Consider the following 20,717-nt stretch of genomic DNA (forward strand, 5'->3'; position numbering starts at 1 on the left):
ACAGGAAGTAAGTCTCTTTCTGAGGGGAAGGACGACAGCAGCAGTGAAGGGTAAGAAAGGGTTTTAGTCTCAGCTCTTAGCTACTGCTCTGACCTCTTGGGCTTTTAACTCTGCATTTGCTCTGTGTTTCTTATTTAATAAGACTGTTACTCTACACAGGGCTACACAGAGAAACCCTGTTTCAAGAAAACAAAACAAAACAAAACACACACCAAATATCTGTAGGATGAATTAGGTAGTGTTTATGATATTTTAGAAGGAACCTCTACTTTAAGCAAAGAATATTCATCAATTCAAGAACAACACCATGAGATGTATACATATGTGCACATAGAAAGATGTTACTAGTAAAAGATAGATTTTTTTATTTCCCTGGGAAAAAACAGGACCAGGAAGAAATAAATTTTGGTGTTTCATATTCCTGGGGTTTCCCCTATGTGAATATTGCTTTTGTTGATGCTTTTATTAACTTCTGAAGACATCGAAAGGAGCATGTATGTAGTAGCATAACCAGACAGCATTGGAAAGGTTTCTTACCCTACCCAAAGACTCACAAACACATGTTCTGAAGAAGAAGAGTTTAATCTCACACCAGTCACTTCACAGTTCATGACTGGCCTTCACTTGATGGTCTTTTGAGTTACATATAATTTAAAAAGGTAGGACAAAGAAAACTAGAAAAACAAATGAACAAACAAAAAACTCAAGGTAAAGTTATCAGCTTAAACTATCTGATACTATACACTGTTAAAAAAGCCCTCTGTAAATTCAACATTGTTTTCATAAAAGTGTTAGAAAAAAAAACCAGTACAGTTACTTTTTCAAAATTAAGTTAATCTGAACTAAGTTCAGTTCTGTGGCAGAAATGCAAGATATGGCCCAGTGTTAAAAAAAAAAATAAAGTGTGTGCTTTAAATAAAGCTGGGTGAGTTGGTGCATGCTTTAATCCCAGCATTCAGGAGGCAGAGGCAGGCAGATCTCTGTGAGTTTGAGGCCAGGCTGATCTACAAAGTGAGTTCCAGGACAGCCAAGGCTACACAGAGAGACCCTGTCTTGAAATTCCTCGACCCCTCCCCCCCCAAAAAAAAACAATTAAAAGGCTCCCACTAGAGTTTCAGATTCAGAGTTGGCAGCTTAGAAAGCAGCTTTGTTATTATTTTGGTTCACAGTCTGAAGTCTTCTCCATCAAGGGCTACACAGTGGTGTCCTGACCCTTGGGGCAGAGATCAGGGCGCATGTCGGAATCTGGGGCTCCCCTTGCCTCCTGACCCTCACATATTTGTCTGTGAGACGGGTTCCAGGGCGGGATACAGGTTGTCCTTCCCTGCGCTCTTCTTCTTTTCATCCTCATCAAACTGTGCTTCAATCTCGGCTGGGTTGATGTAGGTGTAGAATCGAGCCATGATGGCGAATATCACGCAGACAACCAGAAGCAGCGAGGCGAACAGAACGTACTCAGCCCACTTCGGAGGATCAGAGTTGAAGCAAGAAAACAAACAAACCAATCACAGTCACATTAACATAACACTGCACGCATAATTCCTTGCTGCTTCTAGGCAGAAGGCACCTTGAAGTGAAACTGCCGGGAAATGGGGGGCACCCCACAGAGACCCCAGATTTTCTCAGATGTTCAAGGAGCAGGTGACATTTTCCTATTAACATGGGGTGTGGAAACACAAGATCTTTGGGAAGATGACAAATTTCCTGATTTTTTTTTTTTTGGTGGTGGTAGGGTTTCTCTGTGTAGTCCTAGCTGTCCTGGAACTCACTCTGTAGACCAGGCTGGCCTCAAACTTGCAGAGATCTGCCTGCTTTTGCCTCCCCAGTGTTGGGCTTAAAGGTGTGCACCACCACTGCCCAGGAATTTTCTGAAATTCTTTATGGCTGGTGCCAGAAGGATGAGAAATGGCAAAGACCAAGCGGTGGCCTTGCAGGACAAAGAGTGTGCTACCATGGGCAGGAGAGATGAGATGGCTTCATAGCTCTGAGCATCGGCCAGAGAGAGGTCTCTGGCTGGGTTCCCAGCACACCCACAAACCCCAAAACCCCAGCCTGGGGGACCTAGTGCTCTTCCGGCCTCCATGGGCACCTGCAGGTACATGGTGCACACACATACACACATACACACAATTATACATATATGTTTCTTGACAGTACCTAGGCGGAAGGGAGTGCAGCCCCATGGCCATTCCTGACACAGGAAACAACGTAACTGCTATGGTGACAGGAAACCACAGGTAGACCTTGTGTGCAACAAGGCTGTGACTCAAATGGATACATCTTTATAGACAGCTGGGGAGGGTCCTGGTGATATCCAGGAAGGTTAGAAGTTCAAAGTCATCCTCAGCTACACAGCAAGTTTGCAGCCAATCTGGGCTACGTAAGACCCTGTCTCAAAATCTACAGAAAACACTATTAGGCATGTCCAACCTTCTTTCCCCTTGTACCTGTTTTTCGAAGTGGCCGGCCCCCGCCACAATGAGCACGATGATGTTGCCAACCGCCACGGTTAAAAGCCAGCCTGCTTGAAGCACCGACTTCATGTTAGAAGGGGCCTGAGGAAGCAAAGCAGAGTGGATCACAACCTGCTTCTTGCTGCAGGCCGGGAGAGCCCCCCACCCACTTCACCAAGCATCCCCGAAGTGCAGAGGAGAGGTCAGGTTTGCTCAGTGTGGCACCTCACACCTGTGATCCCAGCACTTGGGAGGCTGAGGCACGAAGATCAGGAGTTTGATCCCTCGGCTACAGAGCATGGCCCTGCTCTACATATGAACATGTAGATGAGTAAATTAAAAAAAGGTCAGGTTCAACGTCAATATAAGGAGGGCACCATTTGTGTGATGCAGACTTACACACACCAGTGTTGTCTTAGTAACAGGGGCGGAGCTACAGACTGCTCACAAACTTCCAGACAAAGCCATCTGTGGCATGTTCTCCCCCAAAGGGAGCTACTGTCTGGGCTGCAAACTTACCCTTCAGCAGCTTTCCTGCCATGTCCTTCCTGTATCAGGCCCTGGCGTTTGTCAGACAGCGTGGTCATCACAGAAAGGGTGACCCGCCCATGCCGACTATCACAAATACTGAAGGACAGATGCCAGGGTGCAACACCTTTAACTGTGGTTTTGACAAATACTTACACATTAAGCTCTAATTGGGGTACCAATAAAATCTGCCTAATTAGCTGTGGTAGTTTTGGCCCCCATAAGCTCACAGGAATGTCACAATTAGGAGGTGTGGCTTTGTTGGAGTAGGTGTGGCCTTGTTGGAGGAAGTGTGTCATCGTGGGGGTGGGCTTTGAGGTCGCCTATGCTCAAGTGATGCCTAATTTACTTCACTTCCTGTTGCCTTTGGATCAAGATGTAGAATTCTCAGCTCCTTCTCCAGCACCATATCTGCCTACATACTGCTGTGTTCCCCACCATAATGATAACGGACTAAACCTCTGAAACTCTAAGTTGCCACCTCAATTAAATGTTTTCCTTTATAAGAGTTGCTGTGGTCATAGTGTCTCTTCGCAGCAATGGAAACTCTAAGTCATTAGCCAAATATACTTAAAAGCAAAAAAAAAAGTATTTTTCTGAAGTAGGGTGTTACACATCTCTGCTGACCTCAGACTTACTATGTAGCCAAGGATGATCTTGAACTTCTGATCTTCCTGCTGTCCCTCCCCAGGACAGGGATTACAGTGCGCACCACCACACCTGGTTTCAGACAGTGGTATGAATTGAACCCTATGAACTGAACGTGGCTGCATGCACGTGAGACAAGGGATCTATCATCTGAGCTATATCTCTAGCCTTAAGAGTAAAGGGGCTATGCTTGTTCTTAGCAGTAGATCTGATTTGATGTGGTCACTGGGAGTGGCACAGAGACATCATCCAGACCTTAAATGTAACCAGAACGCAGACCTATAGACAAGTACTTCTGTGCGTAACTGGCGCCTTTTGGAGGTTACAAAGTGCAGAGTCTGCTACTCGGACTCCGGCAGCAGTCCCTGATGTGCCGTCCCCTTAGGACTCTGGGAGTACAGTGGATGTCTGTGGTCCCTCAAGATCAACAGCGCAGTATCCCCATGGAGCAAAGACCTGTGGACCCCCTCAAGATCAACAGCACAGCATTCCTATGGGGCAAAGACCTGTGGACCCCCTCAAGATCAACAGCACAGCATTCCCATGGAGCAAAGACCTGTGGACCCCCTCAAGATCAACAGCACAGCATTCCCATGGAGCAAAGACCTGTTGACCTCAGCCCTTGCTCGATGCAAGACACCTGTGGTTCTTTGGATGAGAATCATCCCAGGTAAGATCAGGCTTTTGTACACTTTGTCCCGAGTGGTTGTTGGTGTTTGGAGGAGGTGTGACCTTGCTGGAGGTGGGCTCTGAGAGTTTAAAACCTTGTTCCACTCTCTGCTCACTCGCTCTGCTTTGTGCCTGTGATTCAAGATGTGAGCACTCAGCTTCCTGTTCTGGCTACCATGTGCTGCCATGATGGACACTCATCATAACCACAGCCCACATAAACCCTTCTCTCTGGAAGTGGCTTTTAGTCCTGGTGTCTCATCACAGCAGGAGAGAGTAACTAATACAGCATAACGATTTTGCAGAAAGTAACTGATGCAGCACCATAATGCTCTCTAGAATTAAAAAAAAAAATCTATCAACAAGCTATACGTGGTGGTGCATGCCTACCATTCCAGTACTTGAAAGCCTGAGGCAGGAGGATGGTGAATTGCAGGCTAGTCCGGGCTATAGACTAAGATCTGTCTTACACAACCAACAAAACAAAAGAGGTTCTAAGCACAGGGATATCCCAGACTCAAACCGAGTTCCCTCAGCATCTTTCTGAGGGCAGCAGGTAGGGGAAGGGAGGAGGAAACAAGAGACCTGGGAATACGAGAACTCCAGTCCCGTGACAGAGAAGACCACTTCGCCACAGGTGAGAAGGAAGTACTGCGGGATCTGCAGCGCCATGTTCACCGTGTTGGGCGGAATGTCTTCGAATTCCTTCACTTCCAGGCAGCCATCACTCTAGACCACCACAGCGACAAGCCGGCCGTTGAGAGGGAGGCAGAGAGAACGTTAGAATAACAATGTTCATAAAGACAAATGGGGTTGGCCTTCTGAGGTTGAATCGGGGAACTTAGGACGTCAGTGCCCATTTTAAATGTAACTGTGCAATGTTGGGAGCCCGCCAGTTAAAACCTTGCCCCCTTTAACATTAAATCCCAAAGTCAGCAGTCCATAAGGAAGCATCAAATACTGGTCAATAGGAACGTTTAACTAGTGTGCAACTAAGTCTGCTCGGGTTTATTCTACAGTCAACTTAAGTCAACAGTAAGTTAGAGAATCTGTGGTGGGCCAGTGAGACGGCCAGGTGAGGAAAGGGACTTGTCATCAAACTAACAACCCGAGTCTGAACCCTGCGATCCACACAGTGGGAAGAGAGAACAGACTCCTGTAGGCTGTACCTACACACACACACACACACACACACACACACACACACACACACACACACACACTCTTGCACAATTAAAAAAAAAAGAATTAGTGGTGAGTTGAATTAGTCCTAAACCCATTTGCAGATCCCAATTCCTCTAGTTAATCATGAGACTCCTGAGTGTCTGTGAGGGTTCAGGCCAGCCGAGGCTGACCCGGCTGTCTGTTGTGGTAGAATGAACTATGAACTACAAACTATCCTTCTGATCACATAGTTAATCATGAGACTCCTGAGTGTCTGTGAGGGTTCAGGCCAGCCGAGGCTGACCCGGCTGTCTGTTGTGGTAGAATGAACTACGAACTACTAACCATCCTTCTGACCACATAGGTATATGCGCTGCCAAAGTCAAGGTTGGAAGATTTAAAAGCTCGTTGACAGTCTGATGCAATCTCTGTGGAGTTTATTGTGAAGTCTTTTCTATTAAAAGAAAGAACAGCAGAGGTTATGGCTCTTGGTATTAAAATCTCCATTTTTTTTTTAAAAGAAAAACACTAGACAACCTTGAATTTGGGAGCAAGTTGCCCAGAAGAGGTACTTACACTCCAGAAGGAAAAAACTGATAGTTGCTGGCGTTGTAACTGGTGATATTTTCGTACACTTTCCCACTCATTGTGATGGTGAGCATCTCGTTAAGGGTGTTAACAAATCTGGAACAGAAAACCATCTGTTTGTAACCAGAACTCTGTCACAGGTCTGGTATCCAGTGTTAGGTTATATTCCTTTGTAAAGGATTTTAAGATGCAGACAGAATTCTTGGGTCCCGAGGCAGAAAGTTAGCTACCTCGCGGTTCTTCCTGTCCACCCACCCATTCATGAGACCATCCTTAAAAGAATCTACCTAACAGTATTTACGCACGCTAGCAACTGCTCAGCTTACCGACATTTAGGGACATTCATTAACTAGGCATGGAAACAAGATTCCTTTTCTTTCTAGAAGGCAGCCGGACTTTGTTTGTGCTGCTTGCATGGAAAGTCTCAGAGTTCAACAGGTGAAGGACCAAACATATATACAGACCAGGCTGGCCTTGAACTCACAGAGATCTTTTATATATAAAGTTGCTGGACAACAGCCCCAGGCAAGGCTTCCTTTGGGGAAGGAGAGTCTGCCATTTCAGTTACCTCCAAGAGCATGGGCACAGAGAGGATGCAAGATCTGAGAGAAAGAAGTTAGGTAACCCAACACGAAGAGACTGTCCTAAGTGATGCACTCAGGTGAGGAGACCCTGTGGCTCTGACCAGCATCTGTTGGGATGCAGCGAAGAATGGGACGCCTCAGCCCTGAGTCCCAAGGCTTCCAGCCTTGACCTGTCCCCTTGCTTAAACCTCAGGAGGAGGCAGGTGAGCTGCTTGCCTTCCTGCCTTCTTAGGACCGTGCGGAATGTCACTTCGAGAACAGATGGTTACAGACGTTTCCTTAGAGGCTCTTTGCTATAGAAGACCCTGAGATTCTTTTTTTTTTTTTGTTTTTTTTTTTTTTTTTTTGGTTTTTCGAGACAGTGTTTCTCTGTGTAGCTTTGCGCCTTTCCTGGAACTCACTTTGGAGACCAGGCTGGCCTCGAACTCAGAGATCCGCCTGCCTCTGCCTCCCAAGTACTGGGATTACAGGCATGTGCCACCACCGCCCGGCTGACCCTGAGATTCTTAAACTGCTCTAGGGATGAGCACATTGCTGCCCCAAGGGAGATCAGTTGTTTGTTTTGTCCACCAAATAGGTAGGTGACAGATTATAGCAGATTGTTCAATATATAGAACAAGAAATAATAATGATGGATATATAAGTACTATAAAGAACAACCTAACCATTGTATCCCTAAAATATATGACCCAGTCTCATTAGCTTCATGGCATATATTTATTTGATAGATAGTCTATATATACACAAATAATTTTTTTGTTTTGTTTTGAGACAGGGTTTCTCTGTATAGCCTTGGCTGTCTTGGAACTCACTTTACAGACCAGGCTGGCCTTGAACTCACAGAGATCTGCCTGCCTTTGCCTCCAGAGTGCTGGGATTAAAGGCATGTGTCACCACTATCTGGCCACAAATAATTTTTAAAAGATATCATATCAACATTTAGTGTGTGTGTGTGTGTGTGTGTGTGTGTGTGTGTGTGTGTAGAATGCAGCTACCCTCAGAGGCCAGAAGAGGACATCAGATACCTTGGAACTGGAGTTATAGGCAGCTGTGACTTGCTTGGCTTAGGGTCTAGTCACCAAAACAGGATCTTCTGCAAGAGTGGGACCTAGTCTTAACTGCTGAGCCATCTCTCCAGCGGATACTATATTCATATACAGCAGATACAGGTTCAAAATATATTTTACTAAAAGTGATAAGAACCACTTCCATAGAGAAACTATATACACACAAAGAAATAGGTGAGAATACAGACTATGGTCAGTTTTAAGAAACTAAGATAAGCTAAATTTCCTTGAATAGAGATAGGTAGATAGATTATGTTGTATCTATGCAATGGAAGGCTATCATGTGTTCAAGTGAACAGTTGGAGATGCAGATATAAATATGGTCAAATATTAAAGTGATGTATATTATATAATATTGATGGCATTATTGCAGAACAATATATGCTTATGACAATAACTTTTATATTACTCTATGTTTAAAACTAAACAACACATTGTTTATGGAAATGCAATATATAGCAATATATAGTGTTAAAACGCAGGCGAAAGCAATATTAAATTCTCAACCAATTTTTTACAAGATTTATTTTTATTTCTTGTTTTTACCTATATGTATGTTCTTTTGTGTGTGTGTATGGCACGTGCATGTGGATGTCAGGGGAGGTCAGAGATGATGTCTGATCCCTGGAGCCGGAGCTACAGGAGGCTGTGAGCCACCTGCTGTGTGTTCTGGATTGAGCTCAGGTCCTTTGCAAGAGCAGGAAGAGCCCTTGTGAATACCAGCTGAGTCCTTTCTCCAGTCCCTCAACCAATTTTTGACTGAAGTCTTGCCAATTTATTTAAAAGATGACCATTTAAATCTTGCAACTTACTGATAGTGTAACATAAAATTTCATTTGCTTGAAATTTTGTATTTCCTTCCTTAATTTACACATTAGTCAGAAGGTCTGATGTCCCGGAGGTTTTGAAGTTGTTCTGTTTATCAATCTTTTCTGGTTTTCTAGAACTTCCTCTTTAGCACTGGCTCCAAGCCACCATGGAAATAATGAAATCCTTTTGCTCTATCAAGGATTTGGTGTTACTACTTAACAGAAAAGAGATTCTGATTTATCTATTACCATACACATGGGTGGGTGGGGTCAACATCTTGCCAATGCTATGCATCTCTCTTCTTTAAGACCCCATCAAAGATATTTTTAAATTTATAACCTCATTACGTAGATTACACAAACACATTTTTTAAATCAAGCTTTTAGGGGCTGAAGAGGTAGCTCAGTTAAGTCTCGGCCTCAAAAGCAGGAGGACCCAAGTTCAACTCTCCGTACAGGGGCAGAAGCTGGGGGCTCACTGGTCAGCCAGCCTAGCCAGAGCATCCCAGTGCCAGAGAGAGACTCTGCTCAAAAAACAGTGTGGACACCCTGAAGAGCAACACACGAAGGCTGACTCCCAGTAAGCGCGCGCGCGCGCGCGCGCGCGCACACGCGCGCACACACACACACACACTTTTAAACACCTCAGTTACACTAGTGAGCTGCCTCAGCAGTGAAGTTGATTGCTGACTAGCCTGACGACCTGAGTTTGATCTCCAAGTATCCACATGGTGTAAGATGGAGTCAGCTCCTGAAAGTTGTCCTCTGACCTCCACACACATACATGTCTACACAGAAATAAGTAATAAATAGCCTAAATACCATAATCTACATTGTCTAGGGTTTCCAGTGTTAGGGGACATTTCTAAGGAAATCAAAGCAATGGAAATGTTCTGAGGACAAAATGAAACCCTAGAGGCTTTCAGTCCAGAGCCAAATACAAAACACAGAGCAGCTGTGTGTGTGTGTGTGTGTGTGTGTGTGTGTGTGTGTGTGTGTGTGTGTGTTCTGCAGGGCAAGACAGGTAATTACAAAGACCAAAGGCCATCTGTGGACGGAGAGGTGTGCCCTTGAAACTCATCATGATACCTCAAAATGAGACGTTCTTTAGAGAGAAGACATTTAAGGAGGCAAAAGGAAGCTGCTTGGTGGCCTTAATCCAACATGGCTGATACAGACCAGCAGAGAGAAAGAAGGTGGCTATCAACAGTCAGCCAAGGATGGAGGACTCACAAGAAACCAGTCTTGACTGCACCTTGATCATGGACCTCCCGCCGGAGGAACGCTGAAAACATGAGTTCCTGTTTAACACCAGGCTGTGGCACATCGTCCTGACAATGTCAGCACAGACAGGCGCCCAGAAAATTAGAGAGGGAACGAAAAACTGAGTGACTTAGGCTGGCAAAATGAATCACACCAATTTAATTACCCTGGGGAGAAATTTGGGGTTGTCAAAATCAAAGAAGATACCAGAAGCTTGGTGAGAAACTGATTATTGTGAGCGCCTTTAAGTCAGAAGCCAGTGGAGAAGTCTCCAGAACTCTGGGAATGCACCATGTGTAAGAGGATAACTCGCTGCTCACTGAATAGCTTCCTTTGCTTAGCAAGGTGTGTGGGCAGAGGCTACAGCAAAATGAAAAAGGTGAGTGAGGAAGGCTGCGTGGGTCCACGGAAGAAAGCGTTCACCTGGGTCAGTGACCGCGTGGAGTCCACGGAAGAAAGCATTCACCTGGGTCAGTGACCACGTGGAGTCCACGGAAGAAAGCGTTCACCTGGGTCAGTGACCGCGAGGAGTCCAGGGAAGAAAGCGTTCACCTGGGTCAGTGACCGTGTGGAGTCCACGGAAGAAAGCGTTCACCTGGGTCAGTGACCGTGTGGGATCCACGGAAGAAAGCGTTCACCTGGGTCAGTGACCGTGTGGGATCCACGGAAGAAAGCGTTCACCTGGGTCAGTGACCGTGTGGGATCCACGGAAGAAAGCATTCACCTGGGTCAGTGACCACGTGGAGTCCAGGGAAGAAAGCATTCACCTGGGTCAGTGACAGTGTGGAGTCCACGGAAGAAAGCGTTCACCTGGGTCAGTGACCGTGTGGGATCCACGGAAGAAAGCGATCACCTGGGTCAGTGACCGTGTGGGATCCACGGAAGAAAGCATTCACCTGGGTCAGTGACCACGTGGAGTCCAGGGAAGAAAGCATTCACCTGGGTCAGTGACAGTGTGGAGTCCACGGAAGAAAGCGTTCACCTGGGTCAGTGACCGTGTGGAGTCCACGGAAGAAAGTGTTCACCTGGGTCAGTGACCACGTGGAGTCCAGGGAAGAAAGCGTTCACCTGGGTCAGTGACCACGTGGGATCCACAGAAGAAAGCGTTCACCTGGGTCAGTGACCGCGTGGAGTCCACGGAAGAAAGTGTTCACCTGGGTCAGTGACCACGTGGAGTCCAGGGAAGAAAGCGTTCACCTGGGTCAGTGACAGTGTGGAGTCCACGGAAGAAAGCGTTCACCTGGGTCAGTGACCGCGAGGAGTCCAGGGAAGAAAGCGTTCACCTGGGTCAGTGACCGTGTGGAGTCCACGGAAGAAAGTGTTCACCTGGGTCAGTGACCGTGTGGAGTCCACGGAAGAAAGCGATCACCTGGGCACAGTGGAGTCTCTGAGGACGCTGTCTGGAGGGGCTGCAAAGCATGTGCTGTGGTGGGTCACAGAGCACGTGGAGGAAAACCAGTTTCCAGAGAGGAGAGTGGACACCCTGAACACTAAGAGCTGGAGACTTTGTGACCGGGTAAAGGCTAACGTTTGGGTGTGTCATGAATGAATCCTGAATGCTATCAGATTATTTTTCTGCATCAGTTGATAAGATAATGTGGACTTTCTTTCTGGTTTACTAAGATGATGAATTATGTTGTCTGAACCAGCCTAGCATTCTCATGCAAACGTGACGTTTTCATACCTTGTTACCACTAGACTTGATTAAGGGAACGTGTCAAGCTCTGTTAGAAGTGGAAAGAACCAGTTTCAGAAGAAACCTCCATACCTGATTCCATTTTCTCCTTTTTCTGGCTTCTGGTTAAGTCCATCTTTTACCTGAGAGAGAAAAAAAAATATGAAATTATTTCTGAGCCAGTGAGATGGCTCAGTGTGTGAAGGCCTTGTGCGCAAGCCTGTCTCTCTGAGTTCAGCCCTGCAGCCATGTAAAGGTGGGAGGAGAGAACTCACTTCACAGTTGTCCTCTCACCTCCATACATACACTGCGGCATGCATGCCCTGCTCTTTTATGTACCTCTCATGTGCACGTGCACACACACATACACACATATACACACAAATGCACACACATACATATATACACACACACGTATGCACACACATATACACATACACATGCATACACACATGCACATATACACACATATACACATATATACACAAACACATATGCTGTGGAATAATCTTTTTGTACACTGTGAAGATGTGTCACTCTGATTGGTTTAATAAAAAGCTGAACAGCCAATAGCTAGGCAGGATTTGGGTGGCAGAGAGAATCCAGGGAAGAGGAAAGGTGGGGAGGCAAGGAGACACAGAACAAGCAGGAGATGTGAGATGGAAGAGAGGCCACACCAGGTGGCAGAATGTAGATTCGTATAAATGAGTTAATGTAAGTTCTGAGCTGGTTGAGACATGCCTGAGCTAAAGGCTGAGCTTTCATAATTAATATAAGTCTCTGTGTTGTTATTTGGGAGCTGGCTGGCAGGACAGAGAAAGACTGTGTGTACACACACATACACACACATACACACATACACACACACACATACTCACATAAATAAAATAAAATAATTTCCTGATATTTAGCTCATTGGAATCAATTCACACTAACACTTCAGACTTTAAGAGCATGATACTGGCACTCTTCCTAGATCAGGGTCCTTTCTTGATCCCTGCTCTCCTTCCACGCTAACACATGCTTCTGCTGTTTTTGATCTTGATTGTCAATGGTTCCAGAGTATGACTCTCCAGCAATTCAGATTGTCTGACCTTCGGACATTGCAACACTGTGTTGTCAATACAAAGTCCGTGTGTAATGCTGGGCGGTGGTGGCACACACCTTTAATCCCAGCACTCAGGAGGCAGAGCCAGGCGAATCTCTGTGAGTTTGAGGCCAGCCTGGTCTACAGAGTGAGATCCAGGACAGGCACCAAAACTACACAGAGAAACTCTGTCTCGAAAAACCAAAACCAAAACCAACCAACAAACAAAGTTCATGTGTGAGAACCGCACAGATGAATTAGGAAAATCACTGCAAAATAAAATCTCATAACTTTAAGTACATTTGTGCTGGGGCATGCTCGGAGGTACTGTGGGGAGTGTGAACCACGGCTGGACACTCCTGATAGGACAAGCCACTCAGCAGCTTCCTAATCAAGCAAATGGTCAATAACGTTAATTGCACATTGAGTTTTCTATGTGTTCTTACTCAAATCCCCCTGACAGACTGACTGAAGTTCCTTTATTCAGCTACACCTTCACTCTCCGTGCACCAAATGACACCCCTGCATTTTGTCTACAAATATATCAAATGCATTTCATTCCTTGTATTTGATATACATACCACATTTTTGTAAGGCTACTCTAAGTGCACATTTAAAAATTAATACAAATAAAGATATGTTAGTCAGTTTATCTCAAAAAGGCCTCTAAGAATGTGCACATGTACCCATGTGATTTACACATGTACATGAGAGAGTCCATGCACACATAAGTAGAGGCACACACTCATCACAACACAAACAGTTTTATTTTTAGTTATTTGCCTTTCAATTTTTTATTATTTTTGCTTTTCTGAGTCAGGATCCCACTCTGTTGCTCTGGCTGGCCTGGAACTCAAAGAGATCCTGCCGTGTCTGCTTCCCGAGTGCTGGGATTAGAGATGTGTGACGCTGTGCCCATCTCAGAAGGGCCTTGCTAACAGTCCAGGGTAGCATCTGCCTCCCAAGAGCTGATAAAAAAGGTGTGGAGCACCACACTTGTCTCCTAGTTTTCTTTTTAAATCATTATTAATAGTGATCCTTATTACCCACCAGCCAAACCTTGACTGGAAGTCCAATGACTTGTGTTCTTGAAGAAAGACGAACTTGAAGGTTGCCTGATATGGTACTCTATACAGATACAGCAATGTCACGCCCATAAAAAGCTGTGCCTTGAGGCTGGAGAGATGGCTCAGTAGCTAAGGGCATTTGCTGTTCTTGCAGAGGTCCTGGGTTTGGTTCCCAGCACCTACATGGTGGTTTACAATTATCTATGACTCCTGTTCCAGGAGATTTGATGCTTTTTCTGACTTCCTCAGACACCAGGTACCCAAACGGTGTACAATGTGCATACAGATAAAACATTCAAACAAAATAAAATCTGAAAAAATGTAAAAGCTGCGTCTCTAATATTGCAAATAGCCAAGAGAAAGCTGTAAGTACCAACTACTTACCACGAGGTAACGACTGGGGGCCCATACTAGAAGGGTGTGACGATGGCCTGGCTCAAAGTCATGAGTTACGGCAGTGACTGGGGCCCCAGGAGAAGACACGTTTATGCTTGTCAGCTTGTCTACATCAAAAGTCAGGAATCTGTTTGTCTGGAGATGTGGGGTGCGGGGAGGGAGGGCAGAGTCAGCTCTGTGCATTTGAACACTGTTACATGGCATTCCATGTTCATCCACATCCAAAACACCCTGTAGAGACTAAACACTGGGCCTCCCATCCCCAAGGACACTGCCACACAGCTCTTTCTGTATTGCCACAGGGATTATACTGTTCACTAAAGTCTCTAATTTTGTTTTGCTCTGAGGAAACACGTTCTGTGAAGTCACTTACGGTCCTATGTAAAGAACAGTCCCAGGGACTGGGGCTGGAGACATGGCTCCACCGTTAAGTGGCTGTTCTTCCAGAGGAGCTACGTTTGATTCCCAACCTCCACACGGTGGATCACAACCACCTGTAATTCCGTTTCCAAGGGATTCGACACCCTCTTCTGGCCTCTGAGGGCACCCGGCATACCCATGCAAACAGGCACATATGCAGGCCAAACACCCATACACATTAAAAAACAAAAACAAAAACAAAAATGAGGGGGCTGGAGAGATGGCTCAGTGGTTAAGAGCGCTGGCTGCTCTTCCAGAGGTCCTGAGTTCAATTCCCAGCAACCACATGGTGGCCCACAACCATCTGTAATGAGATCTGGCACACAGACAGAACACTGTATACATAATAAATAAATAAATAAATAAATAAATAAATAAATAAATAAATGAATGAATGAATAAATCTTTCAAAAAAACAAAACAAAAACAAAAATGAAACAAAACCACCAGAGGAAAAGCAACGGTTCTGGTGAGATCAGTATGGGGCCCCCTGACGACCAGGAGTCAGACTTCTAACACCACTGCTCCAGCGGTGGCGGGTCAGGGATGAGAGCTGATGAACCCGCATCACTGGGGTCAGGATGAACCTCAAGGTTCTCCATGTGACCAGACTCAAGGACCATGACCTCTAGAGTAGGGTTTTCGGCGTCGGCACTGTGTATACCAGGACAGATGATGCTTCCTGTGGAGGCTGAGTGCCGGCAACTCTGGCTTGCGTAGATGAAATGCCAGTTGCACACTCTTAGTTTCTGACAACAAAGAACGGCCTATAGAGACTGTTGGACATCTCCTCAGGGATACTGTCAGCCCGGTTTGGGACCTCGGACCTTCCCTGATTTGGAGCGGTAGTTTCCTATGGCAGCAGCATGTGGGAAGTTATAGAAATGCAGGATTGCTGGTCTACAGAGCAAGTCTGCATTCTCCAGCGTACCAGGGTGATGAGCACCCACATTCAAGTCAGAGGCCCATTGGGCTAGAGAGGAATATGAGCTGAACATGGACATGTTTCAATCTTATACAAGGACCCATGAGAGCTCCTTTGAGTTGTGTCATAAGTCAGCCGAGAAGATGAAGTAGGGGGTCCCACTGCCTCCCACTTACTTGAGACATTTGTTCAAGTGTCACAGTATCTCCAGGAAGATACACAGTCATGTTATTGTTTCCGATATTCAAGACCTTGATTTGAACTTGATTTCCTCCAGGGAAGACTGGCAGAGTTTTCTGAGAAAAAGAAAGGAAATCAACAGTGAGGACTCCTATGGATGATCACTATCACCCTAGCTCAGGAGTCACTTTCCTGACAGACACCTGGACAAGCCTACTGGTTTGGGCATGATAATGGAACCTTTTTTAGCCTTAAAAACAAAGGGGATTTTTTATATCCTCTAAGGTGGGTGAGCCTTGAGGGCTTTATAAAAGAAGCCAACCACAAAAGGATAAATGCTTCATGACTATGATCATGTGATCCCGGAGCAGAATCCTAGAGACAGACCATAGAACTGTGCCTGCCGGGGGGCCTTGGAGAGACAAATCAGGAAATCAGCTCCGAGTGTCACAGAGGTGCCGTTTGGGACGATGGGAAATTTCTGGAAGTTTGTGTGGTACAGGTTCCACAGCAAAGAGAAGTATTTGGGGCTGCATGCTTAGACGTGATTAAGATGGGAAATCTCATATATGTATGTTCACTGCCATGAATTGTGTGTGTGTGTGTGTGTGTGTGTGTGTGAGAGAGAGAGAGAGAGAGAGAGAGAGTCAGTCTCCCTTCTACTTTTGTGTATCACATACTCCTTGCCTCTAGAACTGAAGTCTTATCTCCAGGAGGCAGCAGGTTTAGAAAAAGTGACCCAACAGGTATTAGGATTGGTTTAGGAATTGGCCCTTAGTAGATATATTAGAATCCACAATGTGTTTTCCCATGAAGAGGATGGTGTATATTGAAGTGCCTGTCTGTGAATGATAAGCTTCTTCTCACCAAAGAGTGCAGAACAATTCCATGAACTCATCTCCCACTATGGAAACTTCATAGGCGGAAGCTGCTCATGCCGTCTTTCCAACCAATGAAGTCCGCCCATCGGTTCCAGGGCCTCCTGTGCCCTGCCATGCACAGTGCCCCCACCCCCAGCCTCCCTACTGTTTATGGGGAGATCTCCCTAGTCTCCTTTAGTCCTCCCAGCCCCGAAGGAAGCTCGGAGAACACACACATCAATTTCCACTTGTACGATTGCAGCCGCCACGAAGGCCATCGAAGCCAGGAACATCCCAACCGTCATCTTCTTCAGGGAGCTGGAGAGGACAAGAGGGAAGTGAACATCAGCCCTCCTCACCCAGACGAGCCAAGAGTGAGCCCCAAAGGATGAGCGTCGTCGTCGCCCATCCCAGCTGCTTCCCTGCAAAGACACTTTCGGGGTTGCCACTGTTTCAGGACTTTATTTTATTTATGCGTGTGCATTTGCCTATGTGAGTGTATGTACATATGCATGTGAGCATGCTCTCGAGGCCAGAAGATGTCAGATCCCCTGGAGCTGGAGTTACAGGCATTGTGAGCTGTTTCATGTGGATGCTGTGGTCCATGTGCTTGAGAAGTAAGCATTCTTAACTACTGAGCCATTTCTGAGTCCCTTTCTGTGGTTATTCGTGGCCAGAGCTAGTGAGAGCAAATAGAATCCTTATTTGTATTATCACATTTAGAAATCCTATGTTCACAACTAAGATCTCTGTCATGTATACACATGATGAGAGCCTTGATTATCAGCTTTTTTTCAGGCTTCTATTAATAGCATTTTGATTTATTTTAAAGAACATTTTCAGAAATAATGCATACAAACAGTTCAGAGCCTACCTGGGCTGCACTGTGAGTTCAAGGGTAGCCTTGTCTCAAAATAGAAAGGAAAAAGAAGCCTGGGCTTCTACCTCAGTAGAAGAACATTTGTCTAGCATGTGTGAAATTCCCTCGGTTCAATCCCGAGTACTGCAAAAATAAAATAAATAAATGTCCCATCCTCTAGGTCAGTGGTTCTCAACCTTCTAACACCACCACCCTTTAATACAGTTCCTCATGTGGTAGTGGCCCCCAGCCATAAAATTATTTTCATTGCTACTTCATAACTGTCATATTGCTGAGTCATCATAGGAATTGCTGTGCTTTCTGACGGCCTTAGGGAACCCCTGTGAAAGGGTTGTTCCACCCTCAAAGAGGTCGTGACCCCTAAGTTGAGAAATGCTGATCTAGGCAGACGCTTCTGGAAGCAGAGCAAAACTCTGAACCAATAGCATCTCAATCAACCCAAATTAAGCAGCTACCTACGTGAAATTGAGGCCACATTTTGCAATGAGAGGGTACACCACAGCATCCATAATGGGGACCATGATGACAATCAGGATGGCATTCACCGTCTGCAGAGGAAGTGGAGAGGGGCTGTTAGTGTTATCTCTATGAGCACTGGGGCCTGGAAAGTGACCTGAATATCTTCTCTTACCTGCATCTGGTCTGGCTGAATTTCAATGGCTCCCTAAAAAAGAAGAGGCAAAATATTACTGGAAAAAAAATGCCATGAAAGGGAAGGAGAAAGGGGACCAAAGGACAAAGAAGAGGTGACCAGAAAGGACTATGACAGGTACACTTACCATCTTCCCACTCATGGTTGTTGCTTGCAGCGTCCATCTGGAGCCCTGAAAAATGAACACGCGGATTGTGTCATGGGGGCATGTGGCTATTTAATGTGATAATCCACCATTGAACCTTCTAATCACGACTGAAATGTTATGGGATTCGAAGTTGTCATGAACATCCTGTTGGCCTCTTGGTTCCATCACAGTACTAGGAGACCAGTTGTATACCAACAGACCTCACTCTGCCCTGGGATGCATGAAGGGCCTGGGACAGAGCTATCCTCAGGGGACACATATGGTGATACTTTATTTGTACTGAAATGTGATTTTATTTGTATGTTAATAAATAAAGTTGCCTGGAAGTCAGAGCTAATAGCAAGCCATAGCAGGAGTCTGGCAGTGGTAGTACACGCCCTTAATCCCAATCACATGGCAGGCAGATCTCTGTGTGTTCACGGATACTACCAGCATGGAGACACGTCTTTAATCTCAATACCAACCATAGAAGACCTGGAGGTCTGTACAGACAGGCAGTGACGAGGAGGTCATGTGGTTGGGTTTAGAACCAATGAGAAGGCAGAACAGAAAGTCAATAAAAAGACTACACAGGAAGTAGGTCTCTTTCTGAGGGCAAGGATGGCAGCGGCAGAGAAGGGTAAGAAAGGTTTTTTAGTATCAGCTCTTAGCTACTGCTCTGACCTCTTGGGCTTTTCACTCTGCATTTGCTCTGTGTTTCTTATTTAATAAGACTGTTACTCTACAGACACAAAAGCACAAGGCTGCGTGAAATACACGGTACAACCTTTCAGGGTGAACTCATTGGGCCACTGTGTTCTATGTATGCTGGCATCAGTATCTAGAACATTACAGTAGTAAAGAACCATCTTTTGAAAACTAGAGAGGGTGTTTAAATGCTTCTAACAGAGACAGTGGTAACCTTAAATCTGGGCAGCCTAATTGCAGTTCATCTGTTTCTTATGGGATGTGATGATTTTTTTTTTCTTGAGACAGGGTTTCTCCGTGTAGCTTTGGAGCCGGTCCTGGATCTCTCTCTGTAGACCAGGCTGGCCTCAAACTCACAGAGATCCGCCTGCCTCTGCCTCCCGAGTGCTGGGATTAAAGGAGTGGCCACCACTGCCCAGCAGATGTGATGATTTTTATGGCCAACTAAACACTCAATAGATCAATGGAAATCCATCAACTCCATGGGGAAGACAACATGGGGAGCGGTAGAGCTGTGCTGTCTGAGTTCTTAGTACGTACCAGTCACCGAGGGCCTTGTATGTAATGTCTAATTTGGGCCTCACAGCAGAGGTGGGTGGTCAGGACAAACATGTTAGAAAGGGTTCTGAGTTCCGAGCCTAAGTCACCCAGCTGCCAGTGATGCCTGCATTTCTAGTGCAAGTCTGATCCCACTTGGCCTCTCACCCAATACTCGAGGTGGTTCCTTTGTCCTACCAGGATGCTCTCTACTTCGTGCTACAGAAGGAGATGTGTACATGCTCAAATGTTCTGCAGGGGTCCCCCACCCTTCCACTAGTCCCGTCTGTACAGTGACACATAGCTGTTCACAGTCTCTCGAAGAAACAGTGTCTCCTTGTCTGACTAGTGAGTATTGTGCACTGGGTTTTCTGACATGATTGTGTAGACCCCAATGTGTGTCCTACACATGGCCTCATATCCCATCTCTGTGCATATGGGAAACATTAACTGGAACCAGGCTATCATTACAACAATAAAGAAGAACATGGAGTTGAGAGGGATGTGCGGTGGACTGGGGGCAGTTGGAAGGAGGTAATGGTGTATGGATATGATCAAAGTACATTGTGTGAGTGTAGGACTGTTTCAACAATAAAAAAGAAAGAACAAAGCCACAAGTCTAGTCTGGTCAGACACCTGCTTTAGGTAGGAGGATTTGGGTCCAGTCATTTACAACCCTGTATTCTGGTTCAAGTATTCTATTTTAAAGTAGGAGAATTGCATCAAGCCCCTTTAAGTAGAACATTCCACACATCTCCTCAGAGGCAATACCATTCTATCATACTGGGTCAGTAGAACAGACTCTGCCCCGGGTTCTGATTGGCTGGGGTCCCAGATGCTCTGAGGACATTTCCCCAGGGTTACTCCAGGTAAACAAACCTTATTTTCTTCATTGACTCACAGTAGACACGTGGATGGAACCTTTTAGGATATGTTTTAACCAGTAAACTAAATATGATGCAACAATTAAATCAGCAAAATACGAAAAAGAAACCGGAATAGAATGTTTTTAGGAGCTGAACATGCAGTGTGGCCTGGTGAGTGGCCGCACTCACCACCTACTGATGAGACAAGAGACATTACCTGCTGGTCAAACAAGGCCCAGAACATGGGGAGTGGAATGTACAGCGTCATCACCTTCATGACCATCTTAATTTGTGAGATGAGCCGCTCCTGTGGGTGGGCAAATCAGCCAGAGTCAGCAGCAGTTGCGGCCCTGTTGCCAAGCTGGGACATTTGTATCTGAGGACAAGCTGGGAAGTGGTTGTTTAGTCTAAAGAACACGCCACAGGATTAGCTAGGAACCCGAACATTCTGAACAAGTGAAGCCACGAGGGAGAACAGCTGTTTAGGAGACCAGCCCCCAGAGCTTACGACATGCCAATCTCAAGGTTACCACACACACACACCCCCAGCTCTTCTCTGTTCAA

At 45.7% G+C, this 20,717-nt stretch overlaps 1 protein-coding gene across 1 annotated transcript in view; it reads right to left on the bottom strand.

The window, feature by feature from the left end:
- Positions 1-563: 563 nt before the first annotated feature.
- Positions 564-20,717, bottom strand: part of Slc15a1 (solute carrier family 15 member 1) — a 46,905-nt gene continuing 26,751 nt past the window's right edge. The window contains exons 11-23 of the mRNA XM_006978765.4: positions 20,371-20,460; positions 18,043-18,087; positions 17,895-17,927; positions 17,723-17,811; positions 16,620-16,701; positions 15,520-15,639; positions 13,987-14,133; positions 11,542-11,591; positions 6,039-6,146; positions 5,808-5,916; positions 4,884-5,027; positions 2,448-2,555; positions 564-1,463 (exon numbers count right to left, since the gene is read on the bottom strand). Of these exons, the coding sequence (XP_006978827.1) occupies positions 1,272-1,463; positions 2,448-2,555; positions 4,884-5,027; positions 5,808-5,916; positions 6,039-6,146; positions 11,542-11,591; positions 13,987-14,133; positions 15,520-15,639; positions 16,620-16,701; positions 17,723-17,811; positions 17,895-17,927; positions 18,043-18,087; positions 20,371-20,460 (1,317 nt within the window). The 3' untranslated portion in view covers positions 564-1,271. The remainder of the gene's footprint in view (positions 1,464-2,447; positions 2,556-4,883; positions 5,028-5,807; positions 5,917-6,038; positions 6,147-11,541; positions 11,592-13,986; positions 14,134-15,519; positions 15,640-16,619; positions 16,702-17,722; positions 17,812-17,894; positions 17,928-18,042; positions 18,088-20,370; positions 20,461-20,717) is intronic.

Source organism: Peromyscus maniculatus, chromosome 9, assembly GCF_049852395.1.
Source record: "Peromyscus maniculatus bairdii isolate BWxNUB_F1_BW_parent chromosome 9, HU_Pman_BW_mat_3.1, whole genome shotgun sequence".
NCBI classification, from domain to species: Eukaryota; Metazoa; Chordata; class Mammalia; order Rodentia; family Cricetidae; genus Peromyscus; species Peromyscus maniculatus.